The 12,398-nt window shown below is 36.9% G+C and overlaps 1 protein-coding gene across 1 annotated transcript in view; it reads right to left on the bottom strand.

Moving 5' to 3' along the window:
* The window catches only part of WDR36 (WD repeat domain 36), a 32,350-nt gene that overhangs the window by 7,809 nt on the left and 12,143 nt on the right, over positions 1 to 12,398 (bottom strand). Inside the window, exons 12-21 of the mRNA XM_063179616.1 lie at positions 11,266 to 11,420; positions 10,085 to 10,199; positions 8,729 to 8,894; positions 8,343 to 8,451; positions 7,505 to 7,584; positions 3,756 to 3,863; positions 2,303 to 2,400; positions 1,046 to 1,188; positions 579 to 695; positions 268 to 349 (exon numbers count right to left, since the gene is read on the bottom strand). Coding sequence (XP_063035686.1) covers positions 268 to 349; positions 579 to 695; positions 1,046 to 1,188; positions 2,303 to 2,400; positions 3,756 to 3,863; positions 7,505 to 7,584; positions 8,343 to 8,451; positions 8,729 to 8,894; positions 10,085 to 10,199; positions 11,266 to 11,420 — 1,173 coding nt within the window. The remainder of the gene's footprint in view (positions 1 to 267; positions 350 to 578; positions 696 to 1,045; positions 1,189 to 2,302; positions 2,401 to 3,755; positions 3,864 to 7,504; positions 7,585 to 8,342; positions 8,452 to 8,728; positions 8,895 to 10,084; positions 10,200 to 11,265; positions 11,421 to 12,398) is intronic.

Below are 12,398 nucleotides of genomic sequence, written 5' to 3'. Positions count from 1 at the left end.
GGTGGTATAATCAGTTTTCAAAAAAGGTTAATGAAAAAGGAACCCAGTCTTCTTTCTCCATAAGGGTTATCGCCAGAATTGGGTTCCATGCTGCAAGCTGCAGTACCAATGGATTTTTGTTCTAGTGTGGCTATCTGTGTATTAGGTATTATACTGTACTATGAATATTTTTTTTCTCACATCTGTTACAATTCTGACATTAAAAATCACATATGTATAAAAATAAAAGCAGCATCAACATTTTAGTGAAATATTTCATTAACTTACATTCATTGGAGCTCAGCGCTTCTTCAAGATGAATGCAGAAATCAGATTTCTGCGCCAGCATCCCAAGGTTTACCACCTTTGACTAGACCACAAAAGCACAGCAGTGTGTCCATGAATATGCAAACACATTTTTACAACTCAATCACATTATTTTTCTACTGAAAGAATAAGACTTTGAGAAATAAAGCAGTAATACAGTGAGTTAAAACTGGTTCTTTAAAATCTAGTGATTTAACCCAACATTAAAAAGCATTTGAGATTTCTCTTAAAATACACGATATAAATACAATTACATTGATTCTTGTTTTTACCTGTGTATCATTTTCCTCCTCTGGTGGAATGTATCGGGGTATAAGACCAGGAAGTGTTGGGATGAAGAAAGGTGCTGATTTTGGAACTTTTGGTGGCTCTCTCGGTTTATTTTTTTTCTGTTAATTAGATATTTGAATTAAAATAATTATCATTATAGTAAGAGCATGTGGGAATATTTTGTTTGTAAAGAGTTTCCTTTTTAAAATACTGTGAAAACTCTAAAGATTAACTGAAAAGTAAATATAAAAGTAAAATCCTTAACCATTAATTATGAAGCTACTATTATTTAAATTATTATTTAGCAGAAAAACAACCCCTGTCCCAAATCCCAGGAACTGAAAAGCACCACATACACTTATAATGCAAAATCTTGAAAAACACTTGAAAAGCAGGATCAAGTTTCATGCATTTCGTAGAAACAGGGCAAATATATGGATGTATGTTGCTTTTTGCACAGTTTCAGTACCTTGATAATATCAAGGTTGAGGAGATTTTTCCACCTTGATTCTGGTAACAAGGAAAGGGTCACCAGCTGCTCTCCCAGTTGCTCAGGTGAGACATATTCTATCATTTCATCACATGGCTCTTCATCTCCTGACACATCCACATCTTGCAGAAACAGATATCTTTTATGAACATTCAATTCCTCATTCATTTTTTAAAAAGTCAAGCCCAACACTTTTACTTATTTTTGAATAACAAATGCATAACAGTTATACACATAGGTGCTAACATAACATTGAGCTAAAAAGCTACAGAAACAATCTGTATTAGCCTTATGAAATATTAAATAATTTTTAAATATTATAGCTAAGATGTAGAATTTAATAAACAAATTTCTAATGACTGATAAGATTTGTCCACTTTGACTGAAGTTATATAAAAGCAGTTTACAGATTTAAAGAAAACAAAATTTTGGCAGTAATCTGTTGTTCTTTCTGAATAAATATATACAAGTAATTTTAATTCTACATTATAAAGCTGTGAAGTCCTTGCATGTAGATCCTTGCACCATATTCACTACCTCATCCCAACCTCTTCATAGGTATGACTGGAGTGGCACATAAAAATGAAGAAAATCTCAACATTAAAGCACAACATCCCACAAGGCAAGTTATAGTACCAGTCACTTGATTTTCTTGTAATTTCCTATGTGATCTTGACCAAACAAGTCTGCTTTCCTTTCTTTTTGTAAAATATTACTTGGCTAAAACAATGAATCTAATAGACAAGCCTGAAGCAAGAAAGGAATGTCACCCATGAAGAGCCCTTAGCATCCAAGCAGGAACTTTACACTTGCTGAAGACACAAAGTGGATTAAAGCTGGAATCAGGACAAAAATATTCAAAGTTCTGGGATGAATTCCTGTCTCCCCAGTTTCAGTACGTGGAGCAGGTATGTGCTTGCTACAGCAGCCATCACCACGAGGCGTGCTCTAGCGGCCAACAGCTACGTGTGCTTCTCCTCCAGATGGAGATGCAAATGCAGGCATTTCAAACTTGGGCAGACAAGATCTCCATCTAGAGGACTTCTGACGCACAATCGCTTCCATTAATTTAGCAAAAAAATCCACTTAGGCCTTTCTTTCACTGGGCACAGGCACATGCCAGCTCAGCTGAGCCCCGTCCTCTTGCCAACAAGATAACCACAATGAATCTGTGGCATACAAGCAGGGGAGCAAACTGCAAGAGAAAAACAAAACACACTTTCATCTGAGGGTTACCTTGCATGGGGCAGGTGCTGGGGAGTGTCACCAAAGATGGTTCATAATCTGCAGGAAGGGGCCGCAATGACACAAGTGAATACAGAGAACGGTTTGACCTGAAAAAATAAGTCAGGCATTTTAAAAGCCATCTCCAGATGAATGGGAACAAGTACTTCAGACATAATTTATACTGCAGTCTAATACTGCTGCAGCATGGCAATTCAAGATTAGCACTCCTCATCTACCAGATAAGCAGGAAATGAAGTGTGGCAATGGACTCACCTGAACATCTGAAATATAAGTGTTATGTTCAAGTATTATTGCCAAGAACATAATAATAGGCTGCAGGACCTAAATGTTCTTATTGAAGTGAGGGGCCCAGAGCTAAGCACAGAATTTGAAGTGTGACCTCACCAGTGCCCAGGAGAGGGACAATAACTGCCCTGGTCCTGATCGCCAAAAAGAATATTTACCTGTGCCTGTGTTCCACTACCCTCACAATCAAGCATTTCTTTACAATGTGTGATCTAAATCTACCTTCCGCAGTTTGAAGCCATTCCCCCTTTTCCTGTCACTCTAGGCCTTTGTCCAAAGCCCCTCCCCAGCTCTCCTGGAGCCCCCTTAGGCACTGGAAGGGGCTCTGAGGTCTCCCAGAGCCTTCTCCAGGCTGAACACATAATGCAAATACAAATTATTCATCCTGCTTTCACAGGATTTTAGGGTAATACTCTTAGCAAATTTTCTTCAGGTTCGAAAGATGCACACAAATAATTCTGGCAAACTGCTTCTTTTGTCAATATAAACTAGGGCTAGGTAAAAACATCTGCTGTTATTCACAAGGAAGCACTTTTACTTAACCACAGGAAGGCCTAACAACTGAACACTCCTCACACAAAACTACAGCAAACATATATAACCTGAAATAATCTGTCAGCTAAATGGAAAAAAGACTCAAGCCATTTTAACAGTGTGTCACTTCAGTATTGGACCTGAACAGTCATTTGCTTTAAAGCTCTATCTGGAGGAAACTGAACAAAACCACATTTTACTTCTGTGCTCATTTTTCGCTAATAAAGAAAAATAATCACAACTTTCATATACTGCCCAGAAGCCTCAGACAGCAGGACAAGAAAAACACTTCAGAAAGAAGCACTATCTGAACAAAGACATTTCAAAGCAGTGGGGGAAATGGAGTCTAGGAAAACTTTACAAATGGCATAACAGGAACCCTTAAGAGTAAGAAACCTTTAGAAAAAAAGAGATCGTTTATACTACCTGAATAAGTAATTTAACTGTGGAAATTTCATGACTTAGGAATCAGAGCAATACAGAACACCTGTCCTAATCAGAACCATAGAACACAAAACACTGGAGATGATACTTCACAGGGTAATTCTCTATTTGCAATAAAGGTGATTAAAAGAACTCTGTCCCATCCTAAAGTCTAAGTAGAAACAGATTACATACTCACCACAAATAAATTCCAAGATCATCCACATGTGCTGAAGCCAGAAAATCTCCTGTAGGGGACATAGTAAGGCTCACAGCTGCAGAGTCTACCAAAAAACAATCTATGAGACTATGGAGAAAAAAAAAAAAAACAACAGAGAAATTATCAGCAAAATAAACTTGTTTATCTGCACACAAATCCAAATATATTGTATAAACAAAGCAAGCGAACAGCACTGTGCAACAAAGTCTCTACAAAATGCTTCAAAGTCAGATAAAGCGGGTGCCTCCTTAGACATCTACACCTGGAGAATATGTGATGAAGCAGTCAACTCCTTATGCCTAACACAAAATTTTTACTGGCCATAAATTCTGTATTTCCATTTAGCCCCAGTTACTCAGACTGACAATTCCTGTTCTCAGCACACTCCATGTACACCTAGTTAATACTAATGATAATGTTTCTAAAATAAAACATGAACGGCACAATGTGAAGTTTGATTATCTGCATCAGTTTTGGCATTACTATATCTTCAGCCTGATAAACCATTTCTTAATCATTCATTTCATGATTGCAGAAAATTGAAAAAATACCATGTAAAAACAAAGTTAAAATACAACTATAATAACATTATAGTAACATGTTATTATGCAACTATTTTAACAATGAGACATTTAAGTTCTGGATGATGCACTCTCTAGCAGACTTCCACTCAAGCCCAGGTTGACAGCATTGCTTGTCTCTTGCTGAAATACAAATTTCAGTTACTTTAAATTTTAAGTTAAAGTTTAACTTGACAACCAGTTCACCAAGAGAAATAAAAAGAATAAACAAAGAGTGTGAATACTTTGTTCTTGTTTACAGCTCTACAGCCCTGTTCTGTTCACTAACCATAGAAAAAATATTGATGTAACACAGAACTTTAAAATGTAAAATCTTGTAGGCATGTATTTTCTTAGCTACTGAGCACTCCTGTGATGGCTTGAGAGAGCATGTTGAATGTAAAAGCCTTTTTCCCCCAGAGTTTTCCTCTGGAGTGTTGTATTCCCTATGCATTTTCTTAAACAGATGCTGCAAATCTCAGATAAGAGAAAAATCATTCATCACTTTCAATATAAAATATATAAATACTAAACCCATAAATCCCAAACTTTTATCACATACATTTTGTACACAGTGCACAATGGCAAGAAAAAATTTACCCTAGATACTTTCTCTTAGTTTTAAATCCATCTTTTTATGAGAATCCTTGCCTGTAACTGAGACATTCTATTCAATAAATCAACCAGAAAGAATTCCAAAACAAATTTAACAAGAAATTAAGTTTTTCTACTTACTGAACTTAAATCCTGATTAAAATTACTGGCTTGTGGGAAGGAGCGATCCATCTACTATAGGAAATAAGATACACTTGTATTTTTTACACAAAAAGCTAAATGAATCCTGCCTTGGGGCTGAAGGCATCTCCCTTTATGCTTCCTGCCTAACTGCAAAACTGTGACAGTGGAAAGCATAATGTTGAGCTCACATTTAACAGGTCTCCTGAGCTGTTTCTTGTCAACTGCTTCATCCATGAACAGTCAGCTCATACCCCTGACTCCCCAATTTGTCTGTGCAAGCTGCACAGCAGAAAGAAATATATGCACAATGCCTGGGCTCCTGTTTGTAACTTTCTGTACACAAAGTCATAATTTTTTCCCACTTTTAAAAAAGCCCTACATTAAAAACATGCACTAGGAAGACCTGCACTGCATTACTTATGGACAGCTAAGCACCACTCCCAAGCAAAAACAGATGTCCAGTTAATAGACGTCAGACCATTATTAAAGTCAGTTGGTAATTTTTGTAATGTTGGATTCTAGAAACATGTTCTTCATATTTTTGTAAAAACAATATCAAAGCTGAGGCTTTAGAATACACAGTTCATGAGATGCTTTCTCTACTTATGAGTCACAGAGGTAAAGCAAGCATCAAGCCATTTATTAAAAGTTGGTCCTCCTTTTCAATACACTCCTCTGCCTATAGTTATACGAAAGCCTTGCCTTTACACACTGGAAATAATTTAACCTAATTACAATTAATAATTTAACCTAATTACAATTAAAACCAGGGTTTGTCATTTACCTGCCTGGATTTCAGCTTGACCTGAATTTTAGAGATAAGAGACAAAATATTTCATTTTTTTTACATGTAAAAGACAACTACTGTGAGACTGCTTTTAAAAACATTGTAAATAGATTCTTATTGTAAAGTATTAAGTTATTGAAGAAATGAAAACCAGAAGAAACTGATATTAGTTAATGCTGCAATTTTTTGTAGGCATATTACTTTGCAAGGGAAATAGTGTTAGAAAGATGAAGACCAGAGTGCTAATTTCCTTCCCATGCATAGGAAGAAGGCACACGATATCCATCCTGTCCTATTTTAGACTATTTTAGTGGCTCTCATCATGCAAGAACAGGCCAATTGTTTGTTGAGATGCAATGCACTTCTGGGAGTAAAATGAGAACTTTTACAAAACTATTAGTATACAAAATTATTTACCAAACCATGTCAACAAAACTAATCAATCAAACTGAAACCTTTCAGCTCCAGGCACAACCACCAGAGCTGCACACTGCACAGCACTACCTTAAATTAAAAAAAAAAAAAAACAACAAAAAAAACCAAAAAAAACCAAAACTATCTGATATGCTGCTGAAAGAATGCACTGGCAGAACGCAAAGTTATTTTTCAGCCTGTTTTTTTCTGGGCTCCTGAACTTCTTGTGTGTACTTGCCTACTTCTCAGCCAAACTTTATTCTGGGAGAAGACTACTCATGGTGGGTCACAAGAGAGTATTTTTGGCAGTTGCAAGTACAAACAAATGAAAAATATAACTGATGTAAAGCTATGTTGTGTTGTTAAAATGAATGTAAGTGAAAACAGGCTTCTCTTTACAAAACCAACTGGAGTACTGACTGCATCCAACTCTGGGGCCCCCAGAACAAGATACATGAACTTAGAGCAGCTCCAGGAAAATGACTCAAGGCCTGGAACACATTTCCTATCAGGAAAATGAGAGAGCTGTGGGGTTCTTCACCCTGGAGAACAGAAGGCTCTGGGGGAGACAACCTTGTGGCCTCTCAATATTAAAGGGAGCTTACAAGGAAGACTCAGAGAGACTTTTTAACAAGGCCTGTGGTGACAGAACAAGGGGCAGCAGCTTTGAACTGAAAGGCCATGGGTTTAGATGGGATGCAGGGCAGAATTTTCTTACGATGAGAGTGGTTGAGCACTGGAACAGGTTGCATAAACCAGCAGTGCATGGCCCAGCCCTGGAAGTGCTCAAGGCTAAGCTGGGGCACTGAGTAACCTGATCCAGTGAGAAAAGTTCCTTTCCATATCAAAATAGTTGGACTGGATCTTTACTTCCAACTCCAACCACTCTTTGATCCTGTCAACACTTCAGCACATCACAATTCACCTTAAGCAATCTCTTGCCCTTTTGATTACAATGCTGCTCCCAGACAAAGAACAAATTCACACTCATTCACAGTACATGGAAACTCTAGGTGTCATCAACAGATCTTCACAACAGTGTTATTCTGTAGACCCAGAAAAAGACATGCATTGCTAGCACTGAATACAATTAAAATAGTGGGCAGAATTGTTTACCATGTGCAACTTTAACTGTCACATCTGGTGATAGATAATCAAGCCAGAAAGCTTTCTGCCATTTATCAGAAAGGGGATTATTTCTTGTGCTGTATGTTTTAAAATTTACTCACCATCCAGAGGGAAGGTCCCAAGTCTTAATGGAACAGTCCATTGATGAAGTTATCAGCCAACGACCATCAGGACTGAAAGTCTACAATAAAATAGTCAATTTAATGGCACAACCAACAAGCCAGTCCCCACAGGAGGCCCTGCCAAGATCAGACTGCTCCCTAAAACCCAGGTGAAATGGTATGGCCAAAAGGCAAAACTGACAGTAACACTACTGGAAGTGAAGAAAGAACAAAACCAGAAGCTTTTTAAGAACAGGCTCAAACATAAAACACAAGGTGTATCTCACTGTTAGCCACAGTGCTTCAGTCCTCACTTTTATTCGTGGTAAAAACCTACTTCTAAGCCTAAAGTTGAGTAAGTCAAGTAAATACTATTTTAGTGGCATTTATAAAGAAATTTGAAGCTAAAAACTATTTCAGTTAACAGTACAATGAACTATTACATAAGATGTAAATAAGGAATTATCTATGTGCTGCATTATCTCAGATGTTTTCAGTTTGCTCATCTTTTTTATATACACAGCTAAGATTTCTGCAGTTTTGCTCCTCAATGCAATTTTCATTATTCTCATGCTTTGTTTTGTTTGACCCCCAAATCAGCTTGCTGTTACAGTTAAAAGCTACAGTTAAATCACAAAGCACATTAAAAAAGAGATGGCAATTTGGCCACTTTACATTTCCAAACTAACGTGGCTAAAAGTGCTGTGAAGCTGAACTACAGCTTTACTGCTCACAGAGTGAACCCAGTGATTTAATAAATGCAGAGAAATCCACCAGCTGTAAAATCAGTTAGGTATCTGTGTATGGCACCTGTTACAGGAAATGGGTTAACAATTACCATGTCATTAATCCGTCCATGGTGTCCTGAGAATGTCCTGACAATCTTCCTGGTTTCTATATCCAAAACACTAATAGTGAAGTCATCAAAGGCAATTCCCAGAATACCACTGCCGAGAAACATCAACACACATGAGAGAGAATACTCAAGAGACAAAAAATAAAAACATCCTAACATTGTTCCAGGTATCTTTTATCCTAAAAATAACAAGCCTTCCATTCCTTCAGTCTAATAAAATGTCCTGTCATCCTCTGTGTACTAGTCAGTTGTATTTCAAAGCATTAGAAGAACAAATTCTAATATATTCTAATCAAGAATACTGGTTGCCATTCTAGAGAAATATGTTCACCAAACACTGTACACATTAAATAACTTCCGTTTCTTACCTGTCTCTGTGCAGCAGAATTCCACTTGGAGAAGAAGAAAGTTCAGTGGAATAAACCAGATCTTTCATTTTGAATTTCCAAAATTTAATTAATCCTTCACTACCAGCTGTGATTACCAGCTGGTTCAATCCATCCACAGCTACCCCTCTAATGGCCCCTTCATGTGCTGCAAATCAAGAGAAAAAAGGGTATTATTTCAGAATTTAAACTTAGCACAGAAATCCGTTGAATACCAAACTCTGTTTTGTTTATCTTTGCCTGACTACAATGAATGATCAGCAAGCATACGGCAATCTGAAAGCCACTTGTCAAGATGCTCCAGCATTCTAAGTTTTTTTTAATCTCTACACAAACCAAATGGATTTCAAGTAAATACCTAGAATACAAGTAAGAAGTGCAATTGAAGAGGAGTGTTAGCTCTTATTTCTGCTTTCAGTTTGGGGAAGTTTTTGTGATTGTGAGATTTGAGAGATTTTTGAATCACTTCAGGGATGCCTCCAAGAGGAACCACCACTCCAGACAAAATTTACAACTTCATTTCAGGCACAAAAACTGGGAGTTTTCCAAAGCTGCTTCACACTGCAGTGTAAAGACAAGACATACTCCTCTAGTTTTGCATCAATTTTATTTCTTAATCTATACCTAGGGCTACTGGCCAGTAAGCTAATCTAGAAAATTCATCCCACTACCAATCAACGAGACTACTTCATGTTTGCTAAGCTAGGTGGCTTTTAGAAATCCAGTAATCTTATGGGCTCAGCAGGACTCTTTCCTTGTTTCTAAAACAAAAAAAATTCAGATCACGAGTGCCAAAAAACCATGTATGAGAGTATATGGAATATACATAAAATATATATGTATGCAACTCTAAAAGAAAATGTCAGGGCACAGTCACATTATGTGCTATATTTGCAGATGGGTAATTAAAAATAACACCATATGCAAAGAGGTGGACTTGCTCAGGACTTCAATTTTCCTTCCATTTCTAAGCAGGGGGCACAAAACAGATGGGAACATTTATCTAGGAGATAGAATACTATAAAACAAGAAGCCAAATACTGAAAATGTGACTATCTCAAAAAGAGTGGAGGCCAGAGCATCTCATTTAAGTGCTAATCATTGTGGTAACTGACAACTTTGTTTTAAATAAAACCAAGGATATGTTAACATCAGAGCTGTTAAAATTATCAAGGATCCTGTCCTTCAAGTCAGGTTTCTGACTGCAAGAAAGGATAAGGCACCATAACTAGAACAAAAATTCAGCTCAGATCCTACACTGAATTTTCATGATGGCAGAACACGAGGTGACTGCTGCTCTGTTAAGTGCCAGTGTTTGGGAAGTTTAAGAGCCCTTACCTGTTTCTTTGCCATAATGCCCTCTGTGAATGCCAGACTGCATGTTATACACATCTACCTGTCCAGTTGACATCCCAATTACAGCAAAATTACCACACGATGTAATGTCAACTGCCTTTAAAGGGAATAAAAAAAAAATCAATCAACAACACAAAGCACCTATGAAAATCACTCTTTAGGTGTCTGTCAAGTAGTGAAGTTGCTAGAAGTACACAGCATATTGGGAATACAAAACACTAGTACATATTTGGGGAAACCTGCACAAAACAAATAAATTACATCTCAAGAAAGCAGAGGGTGAAGCTCTTAAAATGAACAAATACTCAACAAGTAATAAATATGGCAATGCATGGTTGTGAAAGATAATGAAATCTTAGCTTAGAGGCATCCAGAAGAAGCCATTGGTAATATTATCAGCATTGTAAATTAAATAATAAAGATTGCCACAAATTCAATCCTTAAGACAAACGGCAAGCATGGCAACTGCTCCTTCAATGCCCGTGGTACCAATACGCACCCAAGTTAGGGTGAGGTCACAGAGAGTTTCAATAGGAAGAAACAAAGAAACAACAGTCTACATTTCTTTGGAAAGATACAGTACAAAGAATCTAGTAGAATCAAAAGAAAACTGGGTATTTGCAATTTAATTTATCTAACACCTAACTACTAAGCAAAACGTCAAAAAACCATGTATCACAAGACAAAACCCCTAGTAAATGTGGGGTGCCTCAGCAATTCCTCATTTAAAAAGCTGGTAAACCTCAGTAAACATTTGTATCCCCTTCACTGTGTGTTCAACACAATTGTGATCAGCTCAAGTTGTAAGGGATTTTTGAAGTAATACCCTTCTTGCAATTTGGCAATACACTTCCCTGTACTGCCAAAAAAAGCTCAGAATCTTCAGCAATCTCATTCTCAGAGTAAGTTAATCAGCACAGGCATAGAGACAACTCTACATTGTTGTGAGAGACTAAAGGTAAGCACCAACCACCTCTCTGAGCCAGAAAATAAGTGCATTTTAACCTGAATGTTTAGGGGAAAAGAACAGCTTTTTGTAAGACCATCAGCGTTACAAACCAGCTCACTGGACACAGTGCTTTTTCATTCCAAGCATTACTTCTGTACCAACAGGAATCAAAATAGGATACATAGAGTGTGAATCTTATCCTAAGTAGACTTACTGTTGCATATATGTCAATAGGTTTGTGTTTGCTGAACTCTTCTGGCCTCAGTTTGTGAGCTCCCATGGAGGTTTTCTGATAGTTCCAGGTTGTACAGGTTATATACCCCTGATGGCAGGCAACAATACCATCCCAGTCACTCTGATGTGCCACCTCTGCAGGGAAACACAGAGTCCTTTTAGAAACAGTAACTCCAATGTCAAACTTCAGTTCTCTTGATATTTTAAAGTACCTTTAGACAGAACGGTTCATATTTAGTGTTCTTGTTGCACACTCAAAAAGCTACCACTCAGAAATACCACAGGGCAAACAGTCTTTGCACATTTTAACCTCTGCAGCTGGAAATGCATAATTCAATGTAAATGTTTTAAACTGGTTTAAATGGTTTAGACTGCTCAATCCTATACATTTCCAGCGGAGTGTCCTTAACTTTTTCTTCAGCTGTTGAAGCAGCAGAAGCCACCAGATAATGTCAGGTTTAAGAAATAAATCTGCTTCACATAGCAAAATACTTCTTTTGTGTTTCCAGGAAAATCGTTTATCAAAAGCTAAGTATCCAAACTTTGTAGTCAAATATGATATATGGAGATCTAAATAATGAGCAAGTTTGATTTTTTCCTGGAAATTTAAAAAAAATGAGAGCTTTAAACTAGGTACTTCTAGAACTTAAAAGATTAAAACAAGATACGAACTGGTTCACTTAATGGAACAAAGAGAACAATGTATTTAAGTAAGTGGAAGTTTTAAATCTTCAAATACAGGCAGCTCTAATATGAATTTTAAAATTATAAATCTTAAAAATTTACACACATATTTGCAACAAGAGTGTACAGGCAGTGAATACCACATAAGTCAAATGGCTCCACAAAATTGTAAATCCAGATCTTTCAACATAGGAAACAATAAAACATCCTCAGAAGAGAGAATACCTACACTTCTGACAAAAGAGATTTGAAGTCTGAAGAGGAGGTCATTAATTCAAAGAAGCACATTTTGATGAAGCAAATATAATTGTAATTCTGCCTAAAGAAGTTAGAATCATTATTTGCATACTGAATTACAAATGAACTGACTACTTGAAATTCACCTTCAAAAAATGACTCAAATAAGTGTACTGAGGACTCAAAATCAAC

This window comes from Melospiza melodia, chromosome Z (genome assembly GCF_035770615.1).
Source record: "Melospiza melodia melodia isolate bMelMel2 chromosome Z, bMelMel2.pri, whole genome shotgun sequence".
In the NCBI taxonomy this organism is placed as follows: Eukaryota; Metazoa; Chordata; class Aves; order Passeriformes; family Passerellidae; genus Melospiza; species Melospiza melodia.
Note: the sequence above shows the minus strand (reverse complement) of the source record. Positions and strands in the feature narration are given on the sequence as shown.